Source organism: Panthera onca, chromosome E3 (assembly GCF_046562875.1).
Source record: "Panthera onca isolate mPanOnc1 chromosome E3, mPanOnc1 haplotype 2, whole genome shotgun sequence".
Lineage (NCBI taxonomy): Eukaryota > Metazoa > Chordata > Mammalia > Carnivora > Felidae > Panthera > Panthera onca.
Genome location: NC_138354.1, coordinates 25,926,283 through 25,947,527, shown reverse-complemented (window position 1 = coordinate 25,947,527; position 21,245 = coordinate 25,926,283). Strand labels below are relative to the sequence as shown.

Sequence of the window (21,245 nt, the reverse complement as noted above, 5' to 3'; positions counted from 1 at the left end):
CTCTCAAAATAAATAAACTTAAAAAAAAGAAAGAAAGAAAGAAAAGGAAATGACCTATAGCAGGTGTATTCTACGTCACACCTTCGGATTAAATTTATAAGTATTTTAACTTCTTTGTTGACTGCTGTAGTCCTAGCGCCTGGTATTTATGGTAGGAAAATGGACAAGTGGTGAGAATAAATACATGAAAGAATGAATAAATGATTTTTGCCTGGGAAATAGGTTTGTCAGACTTTCTGAAGGGTTTTAAAAAATAGATCTAATGTAATTTTTCGGCCTAAAATATAGAGAATGTGACCAACTCTAGCTCTAAATTTTATGAGTAAAAAGGTACTTAACATACTTGTCATGTGCCAGGCACTGTTCCAGTGCCTTCCATGCCATCACATCTCTTATGACAACCCTATGAGGTAGGAATAGCATTATTATAATCCTCATTTAATGACTATAAAACAAGGCACAGAAAGGTCACACAGCTCATAGGTCATAGACCCAGGCAATCTAGCTACAGAATCCATGCCCCTAACCAAAATGATATACTGTCTCTCTAGTGACCCACTGCAAAATGGGTGCAGTGGACAATATTTTGAGACATTAACTGAGGCTCCCCCACCCTGATACCCTGTACCTTCCATCATTCAATCAAGTCCTGCCTTGGAGGGGAGGGCTGAGGCTGCAACAGAGAACAGAGCCAGATTTTTGATTTGGGGTTGCAAAGCAGGCCTTTGAAACTCACAGCAGGGACCAGGCACTTGCAAGCCAGGACTCAAATTGTAAGAATGGGTTTTTTTGGTTTGTTTTGTTTTTTAAAGAAAGGGGTTCTGAGTACCCTGTGGTTTATGCTCGGAAGCATTTTTTTTTAGGAACTGAAGACAAGAGACCAAATGTTGTAACAAAAGATGCTCCTTTGCTTTTATTGCTCAGGAAATTCCAAGGGTTTTGGTCCAGGAACTATGGATGAAGACCAAATAAATATCAGAATGTATCTGGTCATCTGAATGCCCAAATATATATATTTATGTTAAAAAAGAAAAACAAGCCCCAATAGAGTAATTTGCACCCCCCCCCCCATAGGAAGCAAGACTTAATTGCAGTTTCAACCTACCCCAGGAATGTGACCTTCTATTTGTAATTTTTTTCTTTAAAATTTTTATTTGAATTCTAGTCAGTTAACATACAGTGCAGCATTGGTTTCAGAACAGAATTCAGTGATTCATCACTTCCATACAACACCCAGTGCTCGTCATAACAAGTGCCCTCCTTAGTACCTATCCCCCATCTAGCCCATCCCCCACCCACCTCCCTCCATCAACACCCAGTTTGTACTCTATCTTTAAGAGTCTCTCACGGTTTGTTTCCTTCTCTCTCTTTTTTTCTCCTTCCCACATGTTCATCTGTTTTGTTTCTTAAATTCCACATATGAGTGAGATTATATGGTATTTGTCTTTGACTGACTTATTTTGCTTAGCATATTACACTCTAGCTCCGTCCAAGTAGTTACAAATGGCAAGATTTCATTCTTTTTGATGGCTGGGTAATATTCCATTGTATACATTGTATACATAGGAATGTGGCCTTTTAAAAGTCAACCTGAAATTTCCTGATCAGCAGTAGTAAGATAATCTGCATGATTAAAAAAAACAAAAACAACAGAAACAACAAAAAAACATGCTTTTCCCTTCCCAACAAAAGATGCTCTGGCCTGAAACAATCCTTTCATTTGTTGGCTAATAACATGTTGCCCCATTCTCCTGCCTATAAAAACTTTCCATTTTGTACAACCCCTGGGAGCATCTCTCTACTTGCTAGATTGGATGCTGCCTGAGTCATGAATTGCTTAATAAAACCAATTAGATCTTCAAATTTCCTAGGCTGAATTTTGTGTAACACTTACAAATCACAGTATCACAGGGACCCTACCCTGTTTCTCCTTTGCACTGAAACCCCAACCCTGACTCTTTGCTGACCATTGCAGCCCCAGTACCCGGTACCAGGCTAGCCCATAATACTAAGTAACATCATTATGTATTAAGCTAGTATTTGAGCTTTGCCTTCACCATCTTGGTAGCCCTTACAGCATGTCTATGAGGTAGGTACAGTTATGATGCCCCCTTCACCAAGGTGGAGACTCATACAAAACCACCCAACAGGTAGATGAAGGAGCACGTGGGCTCAGGTACATCTAAGCCCAATGCCTGTGGTGTAAACCAACGTTCAGCAAACTGACTCCCTGCCTGTTCTTGTAAATTCAGTGTTATTGGATCACAGCCACATCCATTCTTTTGCTATTGTCTGGCTGCTTTAACTATAATGGCCAAGTTCAGTAGTTGCAACAGAGACTGTATGTGGCCAATGACACCAAAAGTATTTATTATCTGCCTCTCTGCCTGAAAAGTTCTCAAACTTAGCATCTAAATCACCATGCTGCCCATGCCCCTACACTTCACTCACACCTTAGATCTTGGACTCCTCAGATTTGTAAGTCCCCTATTAGAGCTTAGCATCTCCATCTGTAGAATGAGTGAGTAGTGCCTGCCTCCCAAGGTAGTTGTGGGCATATGATAAAGAACCTGTGCTCCATTAGCACTTCTTATCCTGAAATTCACATGGAGCTGTTTAAACAGTACTTATGCTAGGCCTCCACCCAGACCAACTAATTCAGAATCACTAGAGTAGTGCCCAGATATCTGTATGTTTTAAAAGCTCCCCAAATGATTCTTTTATTTTTAACTTTCTATTTGGAAAATTTTGAATATATGCAAAAGTAGACTGGTTGGTGTGCCTCCAGCATCATTCAACTAGGTTTACTGTCACTACCAATCTTGTTTACATTCTTATCACTTCCTGCCCTGAACTGTTTTGAAGCTAGTCCCATATCTTAACATTATTTCATCCATAAATAATGAACTATGAATCGTTAAAAGGTATTTTTTTAAAAATAAAACATAACCACAATACTATTATCCTACTTAACAGAATGAACAATAACTTCTTATCAAATATCCAAACAGTGTGAAAATTAACCCAGTTATCTCATAATTTAAAGTTTGATTGAATTGGGGTCCAAATGAGATCCACGTGTTGCATTGATAGTCACAGATAATTCTGTCTTGCAATCTGTAGGTTGAGAACCATGCGACCGGGGCATCTGGGTGGCTCAGTTGGTTAAGTGCCTGACTTTGGATCAGGTCATGATCCTGAGGTTCGTGGGTTTGAGCCCTGCATCAGGCTCTGTGCTGACAGCATGGAGCCTGGAGCCTGCTTTGGATTCTGTGTCTCCCTCTCTTTCTTTGCCCCTCCCCTGCTCACACACTCTCTCTCTCTCAAAAAGAAACGTTAAAAAAAAAAAAAAGAGAACCACGCAGTCAAATGAAATCGACCAAAGCGAGTCATTTGGCCTGAGTGGATGGCAGAGCATCGGAGTGCAGGCCAGGCTGATCAGGGCTATGGTGGGCTCCCCCAAAGACCTTTGACAAGAGTATTCCTGCATGTTAATGGCCAGAAGACACATGGAAAGATGCTCAATATCACTCACTGCCAAGGAAATGCAAATCAAAACCATGATGAGATACCACCTCATACCTGTCAGAATGGTTAGACTCAAAAAGACAGGAAATAACAAGTGTTGGCAAGGATGTGGAGAAAAAGAAATCCTCTTGCACTATTGGTAGGAATGCAAACTGTGTGGATAGGAATCCTGTGTGGTAGGAATGCAGCCAATGTGGAAAACAGGGTGGAGTTTTCTCAAAAAATTAAAACTGAAATTACCATATGATCCAGTAATGCCACTGATGGATATTTACCCAAAGAAAACAAAAACACTGATCTGAAAAAATAAAGTAACACTATGTTTATTATAGCATTATTTACAATAGCCAAGAGATGAAAGCAACCTACGTGTACATCCATAGATGAATGGGTAAAGAAGATGTGGTGTATACATACAACAGAATATTATTCAGCCATAAAAAAAGAATGAAATCTTGCCATTTGCAATGGATACACCTAGAGAGTATAATGCTAAATGAAATAAGTAAGACAAAGACAAACACCATATGATTTCATTCATATGTGGAATTTAAGAAACAAAACAAATGAATAAACAAAGAAAAAAAAAGAGACAAACAAAAAAACAGAATCTTAAATACAGGGAACAAACTGGTGTTTACCAGAGGGGAGGTGGGTGGGTGGATGGGTGAAACAGATGAAGGGGATTAAGGGTACACTTATTGTGATGAGCTCTGAGTAATGCATAGAAATGTTGAATCGTATTGCACACAAGACACTAATATAATACTGTAGGTTAATTACATTTCAGTAAGAATAAACAAATATACAAATAACAAAGCTGAGGAATACTTGTAAAAAAAAAAAAAAAAAAAAAAGAAACCAGCAAAGAGGTGCCTGGGTGGCTCAGTCCATTAAGTGTCTGACTTTTGATTTCAGCTCAGGTCATGATCTCATGGTTCATGGGATCGAGCCTCCAGGTGGGTTCTGTGCTGCCAGAGGGGAGCCTACTTGGGATTCTCTCTCTCCCTCTCTCTCTAATCCTCCCGCCGCTTGTGCTCATGAATGCTCTCTCTCTCTCAAAATAAATAAATAAACATGAAAGCAAACAAACATCTGCTACTTGGAATACTGCCTGATTCATTAATCATTGAATAAAGCCAATAAGATCTTTAAAATTTACTCAGTTGAAGTTTGTTTAGCAACTGAAGGGAGCAAAAAAGTGAACTGTACACATTTCCAGGAAAAGAGTGGGATGGGGGCAGGTTGTGTGTGTGTGTGTGTGTGTGTGTGTGTGTGTGTGTGTGTGTCTCTGTCTCCCCTCGCCCCGTTTCTCTTTCTCTTCCCCCACCTTCCACCTTCCACACCACACCCTTTACTCTTTCCTGTGACCCTCTCTGACCACAGCTCAGCCTTGATTCATCACAGAGCTCCTCCTCAAACTCTGGACCCCATTGTGACTCAACCCCTGACACTGTACCCTCAACCCCACCCAGACCCCTGCTCCTGTCCAGAACCCCAGTTCTCCCTGCACCCACCGCTCTGGCCTGATAATCCTGGTGGCTCCTCTGTGTCCCTCTGGGGAACTCTCAGCCCCAGCCACAGCCAATTCCAAGCCTAGATCCAGCCTCTACCCTCCACCCCCACACAGGGAGGAGTGCCATCATAGAAAACTCTTATGAATAAGAATAAATAAGAATAAGAGTATTTAATGCAGAGGGCCTTGCTACCAGTTACCACTGCTCTGAGCACTAAATGTCCCTGGTCTCCAACACTGAGAGCCTCCTGTCCCAGCCAGCATCGTCTCTGGTCCAGCTGGAGCAGTGGCCTCCTCTCTACTTATATTCTTTTTGCTCTCCTCCCAATCCATTCATCACACAGAATTTAGAGATTTCCTTCTAAAACACAGCTTAGATCACATCACTGTCTTATGGAGAAGCCAGGGGCCTGCCATCACATCCAATATGGTGGTGTCTCAGGACTCCATCATCCTGTTTCCTGTGACCTCAGCCCTGTGCTCTCCCTCCTATGTCAGCATGTCAGCCAGGCCGGTTCCTTCTCTCTCCTAAGGCAGACACTGCCTGGGACCTTTGCCTCTGCCTGGAACACCCTTTTCCTGATCTGTAACCTTTTTTGGTTATTCAGGTCCCTAACACCAGCTCCTCTGAGGGGGGTCTTCCCAGGCCACTCTGTCTCCCCACTACCTTTGCCTCCAGCATTCTCGGCCACATCACCCCCATTTGCTTCAAATCCTGTATTATTATTTCTGAGTGTACGTGCTTTATTTTTTTATTAAAAAAAATTTTTTTTAACATTTATTCATTTTTGAGAGACAGAGACAGAGCATGAGCAGGGGAGGGACAGAGAGAGAGAGAGGGAGACACAGACTCCGAAACAGGCTCCAGGCTCTGAGCTGTCAGCACAGAGCCCGACATGGGGCTTGAACTCACTAACTGTGAGGTGATGACCTGAGCTGAAGTTGGACGATTAACCCACTGAGCCATCCAGGGGCTCCACAGTTTATATTTCTAAACTTTTTCCTGTAAGTGCCTTTGTTCACAGCTGTTTTCCCACCTCCTAGAACAGTGCCTTGTCCAGATCTGGAACTCAGTGAATGTTTTTTAATGAATGAATAAACAAATGATCTAATTTAATTCTCACATAAACCCCACAGTGTATTTCAGTGATTCTCAACCATTACCACCCATTAGAATCTCTTGGGGAACCTCAAGAAAATACTGATGTTTGAACCCAAATATACTAGGTGTAATTTCATTGGTCTGTATGGGGTGCGGTGAGTTTCTTTAGGTGATACTAATGTGTAGCCATCTTCGCAGTAAACCACACTTAAATTTTAATCATCCTGGCAGAAGGAATGTGGCCAGGGCAGGACCCATCCATCAGAATTGCCATTTCATTCAAGCCCATACCTGTAGGAAGTCTGGTTACATGCAGGCCCACTAGGCCGAGGTGGGGCAGCAAACTCCGGGGCACTTGAGGAGGGAAGTCGTGGCCTGAAGAACAGACTCCTGGTTTCCCTTTGTGACAGAGTAGGACCCGGAGGCCGCCGAGTTTCCTAAAGAAATCCAGAGGCAGAAATGAAGACCCTTCCCAGACACACAGGAACCACAGCAGCCTGAGCAGCAGTGTTCCACATTCTGGGGTTCTGGAGACCAGGGTGGCCCTGGAAAAGAATGGCCATTGTTGGGTAAGAAGGCCCTGCCCTTGCTGAGAGGAGCTTGCCCAAGCACAGGGGTGGGGCTGGAGGTCACAGGGAGCACCAGAAACAAAATACATCCCGGCCAAGAGTGGCACAGGGTGGCACAGAAGTGTCTAAACATTGGAATTGGAATCCCAGCTCTGTCCCTGAATAGCTGGGTGGCCTTGGGCATGTCGCTCACCCTTTCTGAGGCTCAGTTTTGTCATGTGTAAAATGGCATAGAACTCACAGAGCTGTTGGAAGGGTTAACGGAGCTGACTGGCCAAACTGAGCTGCAAGGGACCTGGAGGGCAGAAAGCTGGCCCTTGTCTCCTCTCCTAGCCTCTCTCCCACTCCCTGCTGTAGCCACACTGGCCTTCTTGTTGCTCCTCCAATATGACAGTCACTCTCCCGCCTCAGGGGCACTCGTGGTTTCTGATGAGGTTTTGGGGTGATGGGGGGTTCATGGGGTTTGGAGCTGACAGCCAGGAAAGAATTCTTGAAGATGTCTTTGGTGCAAAAAGGTGATTGTATTAAAGCCAGGGGACAAAACCCTTGGGCAGAAAGAGCTGCCCAGGACCCTGTGGATAGACTGGTTATATACTTGGGAGTTCATATGCTAAAGAAGACTCCCAGGATACTGGAGGCCTAGCTACTGTCACCCTAAGGTTGTTTTTCCCTCCAGCAAAGCATTAGCATTAAGACAGCAGGGAGTTCCCTGAGAAACTTTTACTCTGCCTGCCTTAAGTATTTGTCAACAGGCTGCAGGTTATAAGGAAATTCAGTTTTATCTGCCATTTCCTTCTGCCTTTGTTTCCCATATCAGTTTCTTCTATAGTCGGCTCTTCACCCAGGTTTACTGTCTTATCTCCTGTAAGTCTTTGCTCAAACATCACTTTCTCAGCCTGGGCCTTTTCCCCATCACTTTGTTTAAAACCGTTAACCTCCCCAATCCTCTTAGGTACTTTCTGTCTCTTTCTAGGCTTTAGTTTTCATCACAGTAGTAATCACCTTTTAAATTCCTTATACTTTACTTTGCCTAGCAGCTAATAGGTGCTTAAAGATGTTTGTTGAATGACTAAATGAAAGGCAGTTATTATTAGCAGTAGCAGCAGAATTATTGTCAGAGTTTGTAGCCTCCAGTTCTGTGTGGCTGGATTCTTATCAAATACTGATAGATAGCAGTGAAATTGACTTCAGGTCCTCTGAAAAGCAGGTCATCTGACCATCCACCTTCCTGAGACTAGAGAATGTATCTTTAGATCTGGCTACAGATTTGCAGATAAGAGCAGTTGCCTGGGACCCATGAGAGGCCTAGGCACTGAGGAAGTGGAATTTGAAGGTCAAAGAGATGATTTGCTATGGCCATGCTTGGCAGGGAGGAAGAGGAGCTGCCTCCATGGGAAGGGGCAACAGCAGCCTGGCCAGGAAATAAGCCAGAGCCTCAGGGAACAAAACACAGTGGAGGATGAACACCCAGTGTGATGCTAACCACTGCAAAGCAAGGCAGCTGGCGCCTAAGCATCCTCTCCAGGAGGCACTCATAGCCCCTTTTCCATCGGAAGGACTTTGAACCACTTCTAGTGCTAAGGAAGAAAGGTGATCTGAGGTCAGAGAACATCAGAGGTCAATTTGTACTTGCTGCACATAGCAATGACTGGCAGACGAAAAATGTTCACTAAATGTTAATTCTCATTTACTCTTCATTGACTCAACAAGTATTTATTAAACTCTTAAAGTGTGGCAGGGCACTGTTATAAGTCCTGAGGAAATGGCTGAACATCTAAAATCCATGTTCTGGTGGAGTTGATATTCTAGTGTGCATGTGTGGGTTGGGGGAGGGGACAGACAGCAAAAGTGAATGAGTAGAAAATATTGAATGGCAGGTAGGTGAAGTGATGGCTGTATTAATTAGCTTAACTGTAGTAACCATTTATGTAATGCATATGCCACATACCTTAAATATATAGAATTTTATCTGTCAATCATTTCGTATTAAAACTGGAAAAAAATGTTTTTTATAAAATACATCGAATGTTAGAAAGTGATAAACACTGGGGCGCCTGGGTGGTTTGGTCAGTTGAGTGGCCAACTTCAGCTCAGGTCATGATCTCATGGTTCACGGGTTTGAGCCCCATGTCCAGCTCTGTGCTAACAGCTTTGAACCTGGAGTCTGCTTGGGATTCTGTGCCTCCCTCCTGCCCCTCCCCGATTTGCGCGCGCGCTCACTCTCTCAGAAATAAATAAACATTAAAAAAAAAACATTTAAAAAAGAAAGTGATAAACACTAAGAAGGAAAATCAAGCAGAGAAGGAAGGTGGGAAGTGTCAGATGGGAGAAGGTTCCAGTTGGGGTTAGGGCCGTGGCAGAAGGCATGCTGAGCAGGGGCCTGTGTGTAAGTGGTGAGACAGTGAGTGAACCCTGTGAAAGGAAATTCGTGGCAGAGAAGCCAGTGAGCACAAGGAAGGAAGCAGGGCTGGAGCCAGCTCTCAGGGGTGTGCCAGAGACAGTTAATAATCAGGAACTTTGCAAGCCGGTTTTTAAAACTTTGGTTGATTGAAATTGGCCATGGTGGGAATATTTAACCACAGATATTGGCAAACACTATGAGACAAGATGTTTTTTGCTCTTGTTCTCAGAGATCCAGTTAACCAGCAGCAGGGAGAACAAAGGGCAGGCAGGCCAGTGTGGCTGGAACAGAGCTAGCAGGGAGCTGGAGGGTAGAGCCAGGAAATCATGTGGGGCCTTGCAGCTGCTGGCAGGACTTTGACTTGGACTTCAAGCCAGACAGGGAGACACAGGAGGTTTCAAAACAACACAAAACAAAAAAAAGCTTTTTTTTTTCTTTTTTTTAGATTTAATTTTACATACCATAAAATTCATTCAAGTATGCCATTGTTACTATTGGTATTATTTTTAGTCATTTACAGATTTGTGCAGCCGTGATCACAGTCCGATATAAAAAATTTCTATCACCTCAAAGACATCCCTTGTGTCCATTTGTAGTCATTCCCTGTTCACATACCCAGCCCCAGGCAACTACTGATGTACTTTCTTGTCTCTGTGCTTTGGAGGGTTTGGAGCAGAAAAGGAACATGGTTTGACTTATATTATTGTCACTATTGTATTCTTTCTGCTAAAACATAATAAAGTTCCTGTTCTCTTTTCAGATGATGTGGTGACCTGAATTTTCAGGGAAGACGTTCCACCAGAGCTAGAGTTTAATCTCCCAGCCCTGCGAGCTCTGAGAAAAACTTGTTGGTGGAGCCACACTCACAGGCTTCAAGCTTGCTGGCCAGTTGAAGTTACCTTGTCCTCTGCTGGCTTCAGGCTCTGCTCTCTCTTGGCTGCATCTGGGGCCAAACTTCCCTGTGGGAGGCTGAGTCAGCAGATTGCCTTCTCCAGCAGTCCTGGAGGAACCTGAATGTTTATAGGCATTAAAGCCTGTATTCAGCTGCAGCAGAACACCGAAGCCCTTTTGCATTTCTTGGGTTCAAGAGCAAGGTACTATAGAGAGAAATCTTTCAAGGACAGGTATCAGAAGAGGCCTGCCTGAAATGGCCTTGTGCCCTGGGAAAGGAGGCCTGGGAACTGTAATTCCAGCTGTCAAGGGGTAGAGGAATCCAGGTGTGGGAGGCAGAGGAAAAGGCTTGGGGTAGAGTTCAGGAGAGCTGAGGAATGGGGGGAGAGGGTCAGAGGAGGGGAGTCTGAGGCCCCAGGGCTGGCGGCCACAACAGAGGCTGGGGCCTGGGCATCTCTGGGAGTTGAGACCTGCAAGTCACTTGTCTGTCATCTCTAAGCCTCACTTTCTTTATCTGTAAAACAGAGAAAAGAACAGTTAGATCCTAGAGTTGTAAGGATTTAAGGAAATAACATCTACAAAGCGCCTTCCAAATGCTTGCTTGGTACACAGTAAGTCTTCTGTAGATGGCAATTATAATCATTCTTCTTGGAATTGTGATACATTATTATTGTTGGTTATTGTCTTAGTCTCTTTGGCAGCTGTGGTTCAAACAACATTTATTTCTCATGGTTCTGGGGACTGGGAAGTCCAAGATCAAAGTGCAGCAGTCAGATTCCAAGTGTGGTGAGAGCCCCCTTCCTGGTTCACAGACCAGGCAGGTCTGACAAAGCGGGTCTGGCAAAGTGGGTCTGCATTCTCCTCAACAAGCAGAAGGGGCAAGCCAGCTCTCTGGGGTCTCAGGACCTAATCACCTCCCAAAGGCCCCCACCTCCTGCTACCATCACATTGGAGGTTAGAACTTAATAAAAGAATCTGGGGGTGGGAAGCTCAAACTTTTAGTCTCTGGCAGCTACATTACCATATTCTGTTACTATTATAATGACCAAAAGGAATTTGGTGGAAAGAAACTGCATCTGGGGATGCAGCCTCTAGGCCACTGCTTCTTAAACTTCCAAGTGCACACACCTCACTCGGGCTCCCTTTAAGTGCAGAGTCTAATTCCACATGTCTAGGGTGCAGTCTATGGTTCTGCAGTTGTCCCAAGCTCCCAGGAGTGCTGATGCTGCTGTCCCATAGACCGACTTTGAGTAGCAAGACACTGAAAATTGCCCTGTCCAATATGGTAGCCACAGCCACTTGCAGCTGTTGAGCCCTTGAAATGTGGCTTGTACAAAGTGAGGGGTGTTTGTAAGTGTAAAATACATACTGGATTGTGAGGATTTACAATCCTCCACCTCCACCCCCCAAAAATGTAAATTATCTCTTTAGTAATTTCTTTTTACATTGATTACATGTTGAAATTATAGGATACAGCTGGTGTTGACCAAAAAAAAGAGCAAAGCTAAAAAAAAAAAAAGTTTGGGGCGCCTGGGTGGCGCAGTCGGTTAAGCGTCCGACTTCAGCCAGGTCACGATCTCACGGTCCGTGAGTTCGAGCCCCGCGTCAGGCTCTGGGCTGATGGCTCAGAGCCTGGAGCCTGTTTCCGATTCTGTGTCTCCCTCTCTCTCTGTCCCTCCCCCGTTCATGCTCTGTCTCTCTCTGTCCCAAAAATAAATAAACGTTGAAAAAAAAAAAAAAAAAAAAAAAGTTTATTTGGTGTCTCAGAATTACAATTCAGAGAACACAGATTAGGGCTGGAACCCAAATAGTGCCCCACCCCCACTCCAGGGAGCAACAGGCAAGGATTTTTAAAGACAAAAGGGAATGCTTCTATATATTGCTTACAACGAATTTTGATTGATGTTGGCGGAAGAAAACTGATCTTGACTGAATATAATTGATTGCTAAGGCTAAACAAAGTCTCTTACTGTAACAGGTATTCAGGCTGAGTCCTTGGAATATTTGTGGTTTGGCCCAGTTCAAAAGTTCATGGTTCCACTGGTGAGGTGTGAACGTTAAGGCCCACCTCCTGAATGGCCTCCAGACTCATTTTAAAACCCCTTGACATAATGACCCCATCTTATTTCACCTTTCACATGGATTAAATAAAATATTATTGTAATTCATTTCACCCCTTTCTTTTTATGTTTTTGAATGAAGCTACTAGAAAATTGTACATTACAGGTGTAGCTCACAATATATTTCTATTGTGCAGTGTTGCTCTAAAGCTTTTCTTGTCTTTGTCAGCTAGTTCAGGGTTTATCTTGGGAAAGTGGGCTTGGGAAGTCTTGGGAAGTGGGTTCTGAGTTACTGACCTCAGACCCCCAGAGGTCCACAGGCGGTGAGAGGTGGAAGAGATGGACCTCAGACTCAGAAAAAAATGGCCAAAATCACATGGTGGTACTAAGACTGAGTTCCAAGACTCTGTTTACAGGTCGGTGTGCACTGTAGTCACCATCAGGGCTGACCACAGGTTTCTTCTCAAGCTCAGTCTGTCCACAAAGCCCAGAATTCAGCATGATGCTCTATCTCTTCTCTTTGGTGACAGACCAGAAGCAATAACATGATGCCATGGCTAAGAGGACGAGTCCTCAAGGTGCTGAGAAGTGCGCGGGGATTCTGCGGGCCTCATGGACAACCACCACCTCTACTTGACCCTCAGGACATTGTGGCCACCTGGGAAGCAATCAGCCTGGGGAGGCAGCCAGTGCCTGAGTACTTCAACTTTGCTCACGATGTACTGGACATGTGGAGCCAGCTAGAAAAGGTGAGGCGCACTGTGTCCTAGTGTCCAGCCTGGGCATCAAAGTCTGCCCTCTGGAACCCCACTGTGACTCAGAGCTACAAGATAGGTGGACATTTTGACCTAGGAGTTTTGCAAGTCCTAAAATTTAAACTGTTTTAGGAACTGATTATCTGGATTTCTTTTTGTGTTTGTGTTCATATACTTCCTTCTTTATTTTCCCTTCCTTATGTGTCTGTTGTGCCTCTGTCTGCATGTTATAGTTCGCTTTTTATTTATGTTAAAGGTGCTAACTTTGTATTTAGAGCAGGAGAATATAAACTATCTCAAAGCAATTTGTTTATGTTAACTTTAAGAAGAGCTTGTTTAAAGAAAAACAATGAGGGAACTAACACCATTAATGGATTCACTAAAAGTATACTTTTTGTGGGTATAGTAAAGTATGAAGGTGGTTGCAGTTAGATAGACATGGTTCATCCACTTGAAGTGTGACCTTGGATAAATGCACCAAGCTCTTTGGATTTTTTTCACCCATTTTTTTTCATCTTTAGTTTTCGCATGTATCAAATGGGAGTCATACCATCTGCCACCTGGGAAACATATGTAGAAGATGGAGCCGGGGCCTGTTTCTGTCTACAAAGTCTGAGCTCTTTTTCCAACCTGGCATTGTCCTTAGAAGATTTCTCTCAATGATAAATACAAACAGGGTTACATCAGCAAAAATGGTGGAATCAGGATTTGCTATAATTTTATCCTCTATAAAAGCAACAGCAATGAAAAACCTTGGGAAAATTGTCAGAATCTACTTTTTAAAATTCTGGAGACTTACCAAAGGCTGGAATAGATCAGGGAGTGTTTCTTAAAGAAACACTCATTAAAGATTCAGATGAATCTCCGTAAGAATTCCCCTGAGATATTACTTCATTATGTAAAAATAACGTGTGCCTCGTGACAATTTTGGGAGAATTTTAAAACACATCTGATGAACTCCAACTTTAGGGAAACAAGGACTGCCAGAAAATGTTACCCTCTACGTTATGTATGCACTTAGCAGATTACCTGAAGTCTGACTTTTTAAAGTTGAATTGTACGTTTTTTAAACTTAATTGCCCTTGAAGCAGAAAGTATAATGTTTCAAAAAAATGATAACACATCTCTAATTAATCTAGATACTCAATGTAATCTTTATCAAAATCCCAGGGGACTTCTTTGCTGAAATCTTCTCCAAAAATTGATGTGGAAACACAAGGGACCCTTAATAACCTCAGCAGCCTTGAAAAAGAAATACAACCCTGGAGGACTCAAACCTGCTACAGAGTTATAGTAATAACTGTATTTTTTTTTCCTGTGTGAGAAAAAAAAAAGACAGTGTAACACTGGTATAGGGATAGATCTGGATGGATGGATGGAATAGAATTGAGAGTCCAGAAATAAACCCATAAATCTATGGTCAGTTGATTTTCAACACAAGTGCCAAGGAAATTCAGTGGGGAAAGAATAATCTTTCCAACTAGTGGTGCTGGCACATATTATGATTCCATCCATATGAAATATCCAAAACAGGCAAATCCATAGAGACAGAGTAGATGAGTGGTTGCCAAGGGCTGGGGAGAGGGGAGAATAGGAAGTGACTGCTAATCTGTACAGTGTTTCTTTTTGGGATGATGAAAATGTTCTGGAATTAGATAGTGGCAATGATTACAGCACTTTGGGAATATACTAAAAACCACTGAATTGTGCACTTCAGAATAGTGAAGTTTATGGTATGAGAATTATATCTCAAAAAAAGGGGACACAAAACAGTAGGAATCATATGCTGCCTTTTGCATTAAAAAAAGTGGTATGGAAAACAGAATATACTTAATGTTTGCCTAAAGAAACACTGAACAGATATGCAAGAAACTAATAATACTGGTTACTCATTGAGGCAGGTGAAGTGAGGAGCAACACAGATGGGCATAAGGATGGGAGGAAGCCTCTCAATGCATCTTTCCATATTGTTTTGAATTTGAACACTGTTGAACACTGTGTTGAATTTAAACACTATTGCAACAAAATCAAATAAAACAGTAACAAGCAAACAAAAGTCATCAACAAATGTTTTCCTTTTCTTTTCTGCCTACACTGCCATCTAGGCTGGACACAGGCCCCCGATCCCTGCATTCTGGTGGGTCAATGGTGCGGGAGCAGAAGTCAAGTGGAACTTTGAGCAGCTGGGGCAGCAGTCCAGGAGGGCAGCGAATGTGCTGAGGGACACGTGTAGCCTTCAGCCTGGGGACAGGATGATGCTGGTGCTCCCGCGGCTCCCGGAATGGTGGCTGGTCAGCGTGGCATGTATACGGACAGGTCAGTGAGCAGGGCTGAGGCTACCACTTGGGGCCGACACACCTACCAGAGTTTTGCAGAGTCCACATGGTTTGGGAGATGGAGCAAAGTGAACTTTACGTGGAGTTTTGTTTACTTCCCCTTTGCCTAACAGTCACAAACTTGATTGAGCACGGGGGCCAGGTAGTAATGTAATTGAGGAAAGCAGGTCGGTGTGTGGCGGTAGGGAGCACTAGTGACTGCCGGATAGCAGAGCTCACATGGCTCATCAAAAGGGGGCAACTGCTTCTCAACTCCAGCCAGATGTTTCCGTGTGTGAATGAGGGCCAGTGTTTCCAGCACTTCTGACTTTGTAATAGAAAACTCTGGATTTTTATGGGGGAAGAAAAACTGTTGAGAATGAAATAAACTTTAGAAAAAATCTGAGTGGAACAAACCGAACATATTTTTTGCTGGTCATGGTTTGGGAGCTGTGAGCATGTGGAGAGTAATGCAAGTATGCGTAAGAGACCTTCCTAGTCAATCTACATTACTTTCACTCTTAGACTTTATGGCTCTCACCACCACAGCATCTACCAGCTGCCAAGGGAAGAAAGAGAAGGACAAAATAATCAAAGCCATAAGATTAGCCCTTGAGGATTCCTCCTCCTGCTGTTATGAATGGCCAAGGCAATGGACCATTGATCTTCTTGGGGTGATTCTTCCAGCACAGGAGCAGAGGCAGAAAAAGGACACCATCAATAGAACCCAGAGGGCCTCTGCTGACCCTCTGATGCTCTTATTGAAAGGGCTGGAGTTTTTATGCTGACTTTACAAAAGCAAGACAACTACTTTTGGTGGAGAGCTGGTTTCTCCACCCACTGGGAACTTTCCACCACTTGAAAGGTTGTCCATGCCCTCCAACCCTGTCCATAGAACACTGTCTGAAATATGGATGTTTTTACAAAAAATGTTTGCAAAACAGAGGGGGATACAAACTCATACCAGAGAATTAGCTTTTCTATACAAACAAGTTTAGTCAACCATTTTGTGAATGGATTGTCAAAAAAAAAAGGCAGGAACTTTACTTTTATTTTTATATACTCTTGCACAAAATATAAAAATAAGCACCATTATAGTACATCCAGCTTGAGGAAAAGAAACAGACCCACAGGTTTTGGGAGTTCTCCATATCCTGCCATGGCATATAAGGTTTATTTAAATGAGAGCCTAGGTAAAGGAGCCCTTATGCTTTTCTTGAGGACCTACTATGTGCCCGGCAGTGTGTTGGGCACTTTGCATGATCAAAACTTCTTTTTGGGGTATTATTTTCATTATTTTTCCTGTTATCTAAATGTCTCCAGTTCCCCCAATTGTGCAGATTCACCCATTTCTTTGATGTCCAAATAAAATAGTTCAAGACTACATCATACATGACCATGTCAAGTCCAACATCATCTCCAACATTTTAGAGGATCCCCAAGCTGGATGTCCTTATATTCTCACATTGCCATGTTCTCCTGATATGCACTTATTACTGGTCTTCTAGTCTATGGTGTTAGGCTCATTTCTCTTGCTGACATCCCTAGCTGTCCACCATCTGCTTGGGCCCCCAAAACAGCACACACAACTCCAGGTGGGACAGACTTCTGGAAATAGCTAAAGCAGAGGGATGAAGTAAAGAGATACCATTCACCTCCCAAAGTGTTCATGCTGGGTTTTAAAACCTGTAAAAGCTTAGGAGATAAAGCGAAGTGTAATGAGAACTTTGGTTTGGCTCTAACACCATTTGGGATTGGCCCCTTCCTCTGTCTACTGTCCTCACTCACTGGCCATGGCAGGATGACCCATTCTTTTAGGATCTCTTTCTTCTCATCTGTGAAATGAGAGTGCTGGGCTCAGTGGGTGTTTACAACCTCCATTCTGAGATACTCAGGTGGCTTTTCAGGTGTCTGATAAAATTTGTCCATGTTTTATGCTTCCACATCCCTTCCCCTTGGGAAGAGATGGACTCAGCTGCATTCAGAAGTGGTTTTGGTTGATGTTATACAAGCTCCCACCTACTGTACCTACCCTCCCACCACCCACCCCAAGAGATCCACTCTCAACACTAGGATTTATTGTAGCCTTTTGTGTGAAGGCATGGCAAACCAAGGAGCTAGGTCATTTCTAAAACAGTATTTGAGATCTTGGACCCTTAGGTTTACCACCTCTTAGACTCACAATCCCAGTTCTACCACATGTTAGCTGTGTGATCTTGGGCAAGTTATTTCATTTAATTAAGGCATAAGGGTCTAAGTCTTAGTTGTTGTTTTTGTTGTTGTTGTTGTTTGAATCTGCAAAATGGGTATAAAAATAGCACCTACTCATCAGGGTTGTGAGAATTAAATGAAATAATGCATGTAAATTCTTAGCACATGTAAGTGCTCCATAAACATATTCTGGATTCCATTATTGTCATTATTGTTACCTTTTCCAGTTCAGGCATTCCAACCCTGTCCAGTCCCTTCCTGTTCCTTTCTCTGATGTGACTATCAGGGTCTGGACTTCTTCACAGGGCTCTTCCCCTGCTGCCCAGTCAACATCCCCTCTCTGTGTGGTGCCAGGGGCTGTCATGATTCCGGGTGTCTCTCAGCTGACGGAGAAGGACCTCAAATACAGGCTGCAGGCATCCAGGGCCAAGTCCATTATCACCAGTGACTCCCTGGCTCCGCGGGTCGACGCCATTAGTGCTGACTGCCCCTCCCTTCAGACCAAGCTGCTGGTGTCAGACAGCAGTCGGCCAGGCTGGATGAACTTTAGGGAACTCCTCCGGTAAGTTGGGGTTTTCCAGAGAACAGCATAAAGATGAGGCCAAGGTTTTCCCCCTTTAAGTAATAGGGGATGGAGTGTATTGCTGATTGTATACGAAGAGAGTGAACCAGAAAGGAGCACTCAACTGTGGAGATCACGTGGACCTGAGACCTAATCCCAGCCTTAAGATCCTTCAAAGTCACTCACTTTTCAGTACTAGAATTGTCATTAGCTTTTCTGGGTGTCTTTTGCTTCTGTCATGGTGCTAGTGGTTACAGAACTGGTAGCCAGAGTAAACTAGATAACCCATATGATGCACTTAGGACATAGTGGGTGGTCAATTAGTAATATAATAATAGCTGCCATGCATTGAGTGCTTGGTGTATGCTAGGCATTGTGCTCGGTGAGCATTTACCTACATTCATTCATGCACCAAAGATGTAATGAACATCTATTTTGTGTAAGCATTGTGTTTGGTGCTCTTATTTAATACTTGAAAAAAAACCCTATGAAGTACCCTTTAACCCAATTTTACAGGTAAGGAAACTGACACTGGAAAAGTAAAGTGACTTATGCAAGATGCTAACAAGTAGTTACGTGATGGTTGAGACAGAACCAAAAGCCATCTGCCTTTGAGCAATGCCCTGGTGGAAGCCTACCTTGGCATTTGAGATTTTGTCCTGATCAGAGGCAGAAACAAAAAGGGGCCCTGTCAGAGGCCTGTACCATGAAGTCACACATGCACATTCCACAGACCAACTACCACCCATTCACCTGGGTGTTGTTTCACTTTATTTTACTTTTCTTACTAATATTAACATTTGTCTCTTATCAGTAGCTTTATTTGAAAAAGAACTATGTGCCACATTCACTTAAATGTGTTACAGATTTTTAGGATTATAAGACCCACAAGCATGCATTGCAAGTAATTTATCTTGTATTTTCAAAAATATTATATTTCCAATATGTGACATTTTTTATAATATATTATTACGTTATATTTCATTGCAATGATTATCAGCAGAAACTTGAACAGAAAATACTCAGCACGTGTAGGTAGTAAAGTAAAAAAGATATATTTAGAAGTTTGAGGACATGGTAAATAATCTTTAGATTGTTCTTGCCTATATTAGAATGCAAACTTTCTACTAAAAATTATGGAAAATTCTGTTTATTTTGTTTTACTTATTTATTTGGCCATTTATCTTTGGGTACTGTTTTAAATTCAGATTCCCACATCTGACTTACTTAACCAGATGTACCTGAGCAAAGGCCCTGGGAATCTGTATTGTAAGAGATCTGCCCAGATGATATTGATGAGCTGTTGGGTTGGCCTAGACCAGGAATTCTCAATTTTGGCTGTCATTAGAATTACCCGAGGAGCTTTTAAAAAAACCAAAATATACCCCCCCAAAAAAAAAAAAAAAAAATCCTAGTGCCCCAGGCCCACCATCAAAGCTTCTATTTTTCTCTAGGTGGAGCCTGGGCAATGGGATTTCTTTTAAAAACTCACCAGTTGCCCCTGTGGTCCAGCCAGGATTGAGAACCAGTGGGTGAGAAGATTTGCCAGATCACAGAACTTTAGGAGTTACCCAGATCTCAAACCCACAAATTTAGGGAATCCTTCAGCCCTAAATTACCTGGAATTGGGGTGAGGGCAAAGCTGTGCCTTAAATGTGCAGAGGCATAGACACAGAAATGTGCTTATTCACCAGAGAGTCCTCATGCCCAGGTGGAGGAGCACAGGCTCTTTTGAGTGAGTTGCTTCACCAGTTTTGAGCCTCAATTTCCTTATTTGCAAAGGGTTATAATGATAGTACCTACCCCATGAGGTGATTGTAGGGCTCAGAGACAATGCCAACTGGAGCTTCCAGCACAGTGCCTCACAGGTAGTATTTAATAAGATGGTAGCCAGTATTGTTGTTATAAATATTATTGTTATTATGACTATTTTTACTACTTGTAATACCACCTGGGATTTTTATGTTTTACAGCGAGGCATCCACAGAGCACAACTGTGTGAGGACCAAGAGTCAAGACCCACTGGCCATCTACTTCACAAGTGGCACTACTGGGGCCCCCAAGATGGTTGAGCACTCCCAGGCCAGCTATGGACTGGGTTTTGTGGCCAGTGGAAGGTACCAGGGGACAGCTCATCTGGCAGGTCAAGTAACAGAAAGTAGGGAATAAGCCAGAGAAATGTAAGAGGCATAGTGGCAAAAGTGAGGTCAGAGAACTAACATGGGGCACCTGGGTGGTTCAGTCAGTTGAGCGTCTGACTCTTGGTTTCGGGTCAGGTCATGATCTCCACAGTTTGTGAGATCGAGTCCCGCATTGGGCTCTGAGCTGACAGTGTAGAACCTGCTTGGGATTCTCTCTCTCTCTCTGCCTCTCCTCTGCTCATTCTCTTCTCTCTCTCTCTCTCTCTCTCTCTCTCTCTCTCTCTCTCAAAATAAATAAACTTAAAAAAAAAAAGAAGAATGAAGTCAGAGAGCTAACAAAGTGTGAACTCAGGTAGAATCAGAAGGCCTTGCCTGGGCTTTACTTTGAGCAAGGTGAGAAGCCATTGGAGAGTTTTTGTTTTTGTTTTTAATTGTGGTAAGAGATGTATAACATAAAATTTACTATCTTAACCTTTTTAAGTGTAGAATTAGTGTTATTAAGGACGGTCACATTGTTATACAATCATCCCCACCATCCATCTCTGGAACTTTCCTGTTTTGTAAATCTGAAACTCTGCCCATTTACACATTAATTCCCCATTTACTCCCTCCTCAACCCTGACACCCACCATTCTTCTTTCTGTCTCTATGAATTTGACTACTCTGGGAATCACCTATAAGTGGAATCATACAGTATTTTTCCCTCATGTCTAACTCATTTCACTTAGCAAAATGTCCTCGGGTTTCATCCATGTTGTAGCATGTGTCAGAATTTCCTTTCTTTTTAAGGCTCATTAATGAATATTGCAACGTATGTAACATATCAGTGTTGTTTATCCAGTCACCCAAAGATGGACACTTGGGTTGCTTCTGCTTTTTGGCTGTTATCACTAGTGCTGCTATTAACATGGGTATATAAACATCTATTCAAACCCAAATTCTTTTGGGTGTATATATCCAGAAGTGGAATTGCTGGATCATACAGTGATTCTATGTTTAATTTTCTGAGGAACATTGGCGTATTTTGAGCAGAGGAGTGATGTGACCTGATTTGCTTTTTTAAAGGATCTGTCAGGAGTTTGGGTTGAGAATAATCTGTAGGGGGCAAAGGATGAAGCAGAGGCCCACTTCAGAAGCCAGTGCATTGAGGCAAAGGTGGAGGGAGGCTTCCGCAGGGGAAGTGAGAGGAGGCAA

The 21,245-nt window shown here is 43.0% G+C and overlaps 2 protein-coding genes across 4 annotated transcripts in view; one reads left to right on the top strand and one right to left on the bottom strand.

Annotated features, from left to right (window-relative positions):
• Positions 1-6,678, bottom strand: part of PDILT (protein disulfide isomerase like, testis expressed) — a 42,966-nt gene extending 36,288 nt beyond the window's left edge. Inside the window, exon 1 of the mRNA XM_060648669.2 lies at positions 6,438-6,678. The gene's annotated coding sequence lies outside the window, so the exon portion shown is untranslated. The remainder of the gene's footprint in view (positions 1-6,437) is intronic.
• ACSM5 (acyl-CoA synthetase medium chain family member 5) overlaps positions 1-21,245 on the top strand; it is a 116,848-nt gene that overhangs the window by 80,655 nt on the left and 14,948 nt on the right. For 2 of the 3 annotated variants that reach the window (XM_078440479.1, XM_060648663.2), the window contains exons 4-7: positions 12,598-12,816; positions 14,928-15,138; positions 17,703-17,910; positions 19,884-20,027. In XM_078440479.1, coding sequence (XP_078296605.1) covers positions 12,598-12,816; positions 14,928-15,138; positions 17,703-17,910; positions 19,884-20,027 — 782 coding nt within the window. Of the gene's footprint in view, positions 1-9,892; positions 10,211-12,597; positions 12,817-14,927; positions 15,139-17,702; positions 17,911-19,883; positions 20,028-21,245 lie in introns of those variants that run through there. The other variant, XM_060648665.2, reaches the window with a different exon arrangement.